Source organism: Nothoprocta perdicaria, unplaced genomic scaffold, assembly GCF_003342845.1.
Source record: "Nothoprocta perdicaria isolate Ctin4 unplaced genomic scaffold, notPer1 scaffold_121, whole genome shotgun sequence".
Taxonomy (NCBI): Eukaryota; Metazoa; Chordata; class Aves; order Tinamiformes; family Tinamidae; genus Nothoprocta; species Nothoprocta perdicaria.
This window is the reverse complement of record NW_020454328.1, coordinates 1,039,654-1,047,727: the sequence shown is the minus strand read 5'-3', so window position 1 is coordinate 1,047,727 and position 8,074 is coordinate 1,039,654. Positions and strand designations below refer to the sequence as shown.

The 8,074-nt window shown below is 66.6% G+C and overlaps 1 protein-coding gene across 1 annotated transcript in view; it reads right to left on the bottom strand.

Moving 5' to 3' along the window:
- ARHGAP23 (Rho GTPase activating protein 23) overlaps positions 1-7,062 on the bottom strand; it is a 24,256-nt gene extending 17,194 nt beyond the window's left edge. Inside the window, exon 1 of the mRNA XM_026054398.1 lies at positions 7,012-7,062. Within this exon, the coding sequence (XP_025910183.1) occupies positions 7,012-7,062 (51 nt within the window). The remainder of the gene's footprint in view (positions 1-7,011) is intronic.
- Positions 7,063-8,074: the final 1,012 nt, after the last annotated feature.

The following is an 8,074-nucleotide window of genomic DNA, read 5'->3' as shown; positions in this document are numbered from 1 at the left end:
CGCCCCCCCGCCACGAGTTTCACTTCGCCGAGACTTTCCTTTTATTTTTTTTTTCCTTAACATTCCTCCCCCGCTTTTCCTCCATGGCCCCAGGCAGCATCCGACCGTCCCCGCTTCCTCCCGGCTCTCCCGCCCGGCCTCTTCCTTCCTTCCTTCCTTCTTTCCTTCCTCCCTTGGCTTTCCGGAGGGAGATGCCCGGGCAGGGCRGCAGGGAGGGAGGATGGGCACCGGGAGCAAGGATAGCGGAGCTGGGGTGCATCTCGTCCTGGGATAGGGAGCAGGGAGCRGAGCTGCTGCCAGGCCCTGCGCATTGGGAAGCTGCTTGGGGAGAGACAGGGGCTTGGGAGCTGCCTCTCCCACCCGACGTTCCCCTGTGAGCCCAGCGCCAGCTCCAGCACCCAGCAAAGGCCCCGCAGGAGACACGTTTTCCAGCTCAATGGGGATGGATGCAGTGTCTCCGGGCTGGGATGCTGGGTGGGGGACCCCAGGGGCACTGGGGCCAGGGGCTCTTTGTTCTCCAGACAACAAGTCACAGGCGGCAGGAGCCTGCACAGCCCTGGATTGAATCGCAGCTCACGGAGCCCCCARACGCCCAGAACCGAGGGCTGTGGGTGCCGAAGGGGCGTCCGCAATCCCTGAGCCATGGCCCCGCACCGGGAGCTCCCGTRCAGCATTCCTGCCATTCTGCAGGCTGCTGGGAGGCATGTGCGGCCGCTCCAGGGAAATGCCGGGCATTGCTGGGATTGCAGCCCTCCGCGGGGTCGGGGGCTCCGCTCCGCGCAGCCACAGCTCCCAATGCGCCTTCCCACTCCCCCGGCACCATCAAAGCAGGGCTGGGCAGCCCAGGAGGCTCCCGCTGCCCTCTCGCTTCGCACGGCTGGGCTGACAGCAGTCAAAGGACAGGGACAGGGTCCTGAGCACACACTGAACCCCAGCAAGGAGCTGTCCCCTGCTTGCACAGACCCCSCAATGGCAGATGCCGCAGGTCCCCAGTGTCCTCCCTGCAGCACGGCCCATCCCTGCCCTGAAGCATCCCCAGGCAGCGCCCGCCCCAAGCCCGGGCTGGAGCGAGTGGCCGGTTGGACTGGCTGGGTGGCAGCTGTGGCCCCAGGGACCTGCCTGAGCACCCCAGCTTGTCCCATCAGCTGCCTCTGCTCCAGCAGGAAAACCACGGGAAGGGGAAGAGTGGGAGACAAATCCGTGCTGCTTCCTTTGTCACGCCGAGGGCCACGCAGCCGTCCCGGCCAGCTCTCCCGCGGGAGCCTCTGCTCCAAGCTGCCGTGGCCCCGGGCGGCCGCTCCGGCGTGTCCCGGCAGGCTGAGCTGCGGAGCCGGAGCAGCGAGGCAGGTCGGGGCACGGCTGCCGGGAGAGGGGGGGTTTCGCTCTCCTCTTGCCTGCCAAAAGCAGGGGAAAAGGGAAAAAGCAGCCTGCAGCTCCACGGGGATCGGTAGGTTTTGGGTGCTGGAGAAACGCAGTGTGGATGCCCCGGCACAGCCCGGGAAAGGTCAGGCCACGCTGGCCGGGGCCAATTCCCCCCGGGAATGCGAGCTGGCTTGGCGGCCGCCCAGCGCGCTTGTGCACAGGAGTGTCCTAAATACAGGGCCAAGCAGGAGCAAGGGGGAACGGCGCGAGCTCCCGGCATGCTCCGGCATGGCGCATGGCACAGCATGCACGGCACGGCGCACGGCACGGCGCACGGCACGGCGCACGGCACGGCGCATGGCACAGCATGCACGGCACGGCGCACGGCACGGCGCACGGCACGGCGCACGGCACGGCGCACGGCATGGCACACGGCACGGCGCACGGCACGGCGCATGGCACAGCATGCACGGCACAGCATGCACGGCACGGCGCATGGCACAGCACACGGCACGGCGTGCATGGTGCACGGCACGGCACGGCGCGCACGCAAGCGCGGCCGCAGCCTGCAGAGCCCTCTGCCGGCTCCCTTCCCCACGGCTCCTCCGTGCAACCCCACGCATTAACAGCGCCGAGGGGATTCGCTTCCTTGCATTCATTTCAATCCGTTTCTCTCCGCTCCTGCCYGGCGTTACCCTGCGCTTCGGTACGAAGCTGCCGCTGCGCGAGCGGGACTGCGCTCCTGGCACAGCACGGGATCCCATTTCTCTCCCCGTTTCTGCCAGGAAACTGAGCCCAGCTGTGGCCCCGGCCGGCGGGAGCGTCGCTAACCCCGGCGCGCAGCRCGGATAACGTCACGCTCTGGGCAAGAATAAAGGACAGAGGGACAGGCAGCTGCCGGGGCTGACACCGCCACGACGCGCTGGCTCTGCAGTAACCCCCCCGCTGCAGACAGCAAATCCCCACGGGAATAGGAGGGGAGATGGAGCCAGGGGGTCTTTCCAACTGTCCCCATCAGCTGGTATGTAAAATTCCACTCAAAACACAGAGCGGACACTGAGGGGTCTCAGGGATGCCGCTCTGACCCAGCAGGTTGGCCCGATGCCCTCCTCTCATCCATCCCAGCAGCTCCAGAGCTGCTGCCTTCCCGCTCCTGGCGGGCCTGGGAAGCGGCGTTGCTCCCAGCTGAGCCTGGCCTAGCAAAGAACAGGGCTGGGGGAGGGAGGGAAGGGCAAACCCTAATCCCTCCGCACAGCGAGCTGAGATTAGGGCCAGAAAAATGAGGTTTTAATAGGATTTTCTAGGAAGAGAGAGTTGTGTTGAGATAATAACCATTTTTCGGCCCTTCTAGGGAAAGTGCCTCCCTGCTCCTCCATGCAGTGTGTTCCAGCTGCTGGAGGGAAAGGGCAGGATGGATCCTAGTCCTGCATTCCTGATCCAGGATGGCACGAGCTCAGGTTTCAGGGCTAAGATGGCATTTGGGGCATTTGGGGGAGTAGGGATGCTCAGGCCAGGAGCAGGGATGCTCCAGGGAGCAGGGATGCTCCATCCAAGAGCAGGGATGCTCCTGGGAGCGGGGAAGCTGTGGAGCAGGATGGCGCAGGTGAGAGCCCGGCCGGATTAACGCTCTGCAGGAGAAAGGATTTTAATTCTCATTAACCCAAACAGCGGCTGAAGAGCTTTGCAGCTCAGCGGGGATTCGGGGAGCGCCTGTTGCTCTGCACACACCAGCAAGTGCCCGTCCCCGGGCACCAGGCGGGCTGGGAGCGGACACGCATCCCACCGGGAAACAGGAGTGCTGTAACCACCCAGGAACAACCTGGTGTCAGCAGCACCCGACCCCGCATCCGAACCCCCCCTCCTTTGGGAAGGAGGAACGGAGCCGGACACAAGCATGGGCCGCTCAGCAGGGCTGGGGGCAGCGCCGCGGATGAATGGAGCCGCACACGGAGCAGCACAAGGAGCAGCACACGGAGCCGCACACGGAGCAGCACACGGAGCAGCACACGGAGCAGCACACGGAGCAGCACAAGGAGCAGCACACAGAGCAGCACACGGAGCAGCACACGGAGCAGCACACAGAGCAGCACACGGAGCAGCACACGGAGCAGCACACGGAGCCGCACACGGAGCAGCAAAGCGGCTCTCTGACACTGCTCCAGCTGCAGCCTGGGTGTTAACACAGGGAAGGAAGCGGCCGGGTTCCTTCCCAACACAAACTTTCATCCTGACAGCGTCTTCTCGGGAGCCTTTTTGGCAGCCAGGAGGATGAGGATCACCAGCTAAGGAACCTCGGTCCCTTTCCCGACCTTGCCATGCCGCCAGTCTTGGGGCACAGGGGGATGCTCGGGCTTTCCGGGAGCATCACATTGAAATCCACAGCCTGTGGATCCCATCCTCTGCAGTCTTGGAGAACCCACGGAGCCTCCACACAGGGCAGCAGCCTCCTCTCCGCAGCCAGCTCCTCCAGGTCCATGGGTGCTCTAAGGGCCAGGGCGAGCGCAGGTGCCCTCCCCGGCGCCCCAGGTCCCAGGCTGGYGCATCCCAGCACCGAGTCCAGAAGGAACCAAGCCGGAATTTTGTCCCAGGGCAGCGGGACGGGGCCCTGGGGCCAGGGCAGGAGCTGAGGGGCTGCCTCCTCCTCCTCCTCGCGGCAGCCACCCTAGAAAAGTAACAGGAGCCCATTTCCTGTTTTTCCCATGGAAACCCACAAATAGAAGCTGGCCTCGTTATTGTGATTTTTGGGTCTCTCTCTTTTTTTTTTTTTTTCTTTTCAGCGGGGCTAACAATGAGCCATTTCCTCCGGCAGCTCCGAGAGGCACCTTGCGCTCGGCTCCTGTTGGTCCGCGGCACCACGGCGGAAAATCCGAGGTCAGAGCAAAGGCTGCCGGCCGCCCCCATGGCCTGCGCCAACGGGGACCCCCGCAGCACCCATTGCCCCTCGGGGCTCGCACGGGGCCCCGGTGGTCACAGCACCCATTGCCCCTCGGGGCTCGCAMGGGGCCCCGGTCGCGAGCGTCGAGCGCGTTTTTGCAGCCCACGCACCCCCCTGCACCGCCTGCCCGTCCCGCCTGGCGCCAGCTGCACGGCCACAATAGCGCCTTGTCCCCGGTGCCACCCGCCCCGCGCGCTGCCCATCGGGAGCCCACTCGGCTCYGGCCGCGCCTGGGAGCTGCATCCCGAGGATGCTCCGGCAAGCCGGGCTGGGCCATGCAGCACGGAGTTGGGAGCAGCATCCTCGTCCCGCGCAGCCTCTCGCCTGCTTCGCAGCTTCGTTTTGCTCCTCTCTGATGACTCAGGCCGCGGTTTCCGCTCCTTCCCCTGGGGGGGTTCGTGGCCCGGCTGCCCCCGCGGCTCCCAGGGCTCATTTTCCCCTTGCTCAGCCCTTGGAGCCGTGCGCGGGGGAGCCACGGAGCCCCTGCCATCCCCATCCTGCCGCTCCGACACGGCGGAAGCCGCCCCGACGCCCCCCATTCCTGCTAAACCGCCTCTCCCGGGCCACGTCCTCCAGCCGCGGGGAATTCAGTTGCATCAGGTGCTGGCCCTGCGGAGCCGCCGGGTTTCGCACGGAGCAGGAGGAACCCGCCCGGCACCGAGCCCCACGGCAAAGGTGCCCCCGCGCCAGCGCCCAGGCTCCCACTGCCCCGCGCTCCGCACCCCGCGGTGCCCCGGAAACCCAGCCGGATTTGCCAGGGCCACAGGGGAGCCAGGTGGATGTTTTCCAATTTGAATGATTAAAATAGGTCGCTTATCTCCATTTCTTTTTAAAATCAGGTCTTGCTGCCTGCTAAAGACAAGCCTGGTTTATTAATGGGACGGCACCAACCTGAAACCTGATCTTATTTTTTCCCTTTAATGAGAATTAAAGCCTGTTCTAGAGGCTCAGCAGCTCCCAGGGATGATTCCCCAGCCTTTTCCTTTTGCTCTTTGCACAAAGCGTGGGAGACCTGGCCCACCGGGGCAGTCCCTGCTCCAAGTAGCCCTATCCCACAGCAACTCGCACCGTTTGGGGGTTTCTTTGCATTTTTGTCACCGTGCAGCGCAGGTGACAAACGGGCTGGGGACCCGCTGCATCCGCATGGCGCCATCCCCTAAAATGACCACCCAAAGGCGAGCAGAGGTGCCAGGGTGACATTGGCACGGGGGGGCGGGAGCGGAGCGCGCGGCCGGGCTGGGTGCCCGAGGTTTGGCCGGAGGCAGCAGGCCGGCCGGGCCGGCAGGAGCCCCGCGCCGCCTCCGCCCGCTCCGCAGCCGCCGCTGCCGCAGCAGCAACCCCAAGCACCAGCTTTTCCTGTCCTGCAAGTTCAAGGTTCAGAAAGGAAAAGAAAAAAATAATAAGTAGCCAAAGCGCAAGAGCCCCGATGTGCYGGGCGGCCATGGCACGCGGCGGCACCAGCTTCGCGCCGTGGGTTTGCACAGCGCTGTCCAGAGGGGAGGCAACTCGAGGGCGACTGTAGGGGGCAAAACCCCATCCCCTCTRCTCCTAAAACTGCAGCAGGACAAAGGGCCAGGATTTAAAAGCCTCGAAAACTCTCCGAATATCCCCCGCCAGCGCACACTGGGGCAGAGTCAGCAGCGAGGAATGCATCAAGGAGCCGCAGCCGCCACATGGGCAGCGCTGCCGGCCCCGCGACATCGCCCTGGCCCCAATTAAGGCTGAGGCCGGTGATTAGAGGCAGCGCAGGAGCCAGAGCAGCCAAGTTCAAATAAGCAGGAGCCGGGGAACACAGGCCCGATTCAGCTGCGGGGCGAGGACGTGCGGGCGCCGCCGAAGCAGCCGGCGCCGTGCCAGGCTGCCGCCCGCATCCCGCTGCGCCCGGCGCCCCGAGCARAGCGCCTGCCCCTCGCCAGCCCCGCGGCCGCGCACGGAGCCGGGGGGAGAGCGCAAGGAGCGCGGCGAGCGGAGCCGGGCGCCTGTTTGTSGGGCGGGAGCTCCCGGGGGAGCTGCTGGGCTCGTAGGGACGGGCAGCCCCCAGCCTGCAGCGGGGCCAGGGCGCGGGGGCCTCGGGGGCGGCCACCGGCTCCGCCGCGTGGACGGGGACCCTGGGGCGTTGGGGCCTCGCGTGGCCGCTCGCTCCGGCCGTGACGCCACCCTCAGTGGGTGCCCAGGAACGAGGCGCCATGGCTGGCGCTGCCTGCCTGATCCAACGGCTTCGGATGAGCCCCACGTGCTGCTCACTTCCAACACCCCCCTGATCTTGGTACCAGCCCCCGAGACATCAGCTTTTCCCAATCCCAGTGACATCGCTGAGGTCCTGACAGGCTCCCAAGGAGCCCAGCATCACCAGAGCGCCTGCCACCCCTCTGTCACCGCACTGCAGCTGCAGGCCATTAGCCAGGCCCCCAAATGCCCCAAATCCCGCCATGCTGCTGGCCCCAGTGCCAGCCCACGGTCGCACCCCGAGCCACCGTGCCAGCTCCCCCGGCAGATCCGGCTCCCGCCGCGTCCGCGTCGCTTCCGCCTGCTCGTCCAGCCCGGCAGCCAGGCCCTCCCGTTTCCCCCCCGAGCCCCCAGCATCCCTTAACCCTGTCCCCGCCACGCCCGAAGCTCCCAGTGCCACCAGCCCCRCCAGCGCCACGTCCCCAGCGCTCCCGTGCCGCAGCCTCCCCGGGTGTCCCGCTCCGCGCGCTCCCGCCGGTGCCGCTCACCGCGGCGCTGGGCGGCGGGATCCCGACCAGGCAGAAGGCGATGCCATTCATGGGGGCGCGCGGGGCCCGGCCCGGCGGCGCGGCGCGGCTCGGTTCGGTTCGGTTCGGCTCCGCTCGCTTTGGCGCGGCGCGGGCTCGGCCGGCCCCGGCCGCGGCCCCGGCCCCGGTCCCGGCTGCGGCTCCGCCTCCCGCGGGCGGCGGCGGCGGGAGGGGCGCGGCAGGGACCGCCCCGGCGGGCGGCACCGCAGCGGCCCGGCCCGGCACCGGGGCTGGCACGGGCGGCTCCGGAACCGGCACCGCCTCCGGCACCGCCGCGGGCCCCGCGAGCGGCGCCAGCGCTGGCACCAACGGGATGGAGCTGGCCCGAGCAGGGGACACAGCAGGAGCAGTATCGGTACTGGGACCAGTACCAGGGCTGGCACAGGCGGGGGGCACACTGGAACCAGTACCAGGTGCTGACACAAGGCCAATTGGATCAGTACTGGGGCTCACAGAAGTCATAGTGGGACCAAGGGCTSGTTCAGGCAGGAGACTGAACAGGGACAGACCTGGAACCAACAGAGACTGGGACGGAGAGGGGACACCTGGGAGTGGGGTGGACAAGGACCAAAACAGGGACTGGGACAGGCAGAGGCAGAGAATGGGACCGGGACAGGCAGAGACTGGGACCAGAGCAGACAGGGGACACCCAAMGACCAGGGTAGGATTAGTCAGGACAGAGGGACAAGGAAAGAGAGCAGAACAGACAGGGACAGGCACAGAGGGAAGTGACATGGCAGGACAGTGGGACCGGGACAACAGGACAGAGAAAGGCCCAGGACAGSTAACAGCAGGGCTGGAAGAGGATGACTCCGGACAGACAAACGGGCAGGAAATRCCAGGCCAGAGGGCTGGGAAGGGCCGGAGCAGCGGGGCTGGCACAGACGGACATGAAGACGGGAAACAGCCAGGCTGGGGCTGAGGGCAGGACAAAGGCTGACCCGGAGCGAGGGCGAAAGGAAACGGGAGGCACAAGGACAGGAAACAGCCGCAAAGCCGGACGGGGCCGGCGCGGCGGGCAGGG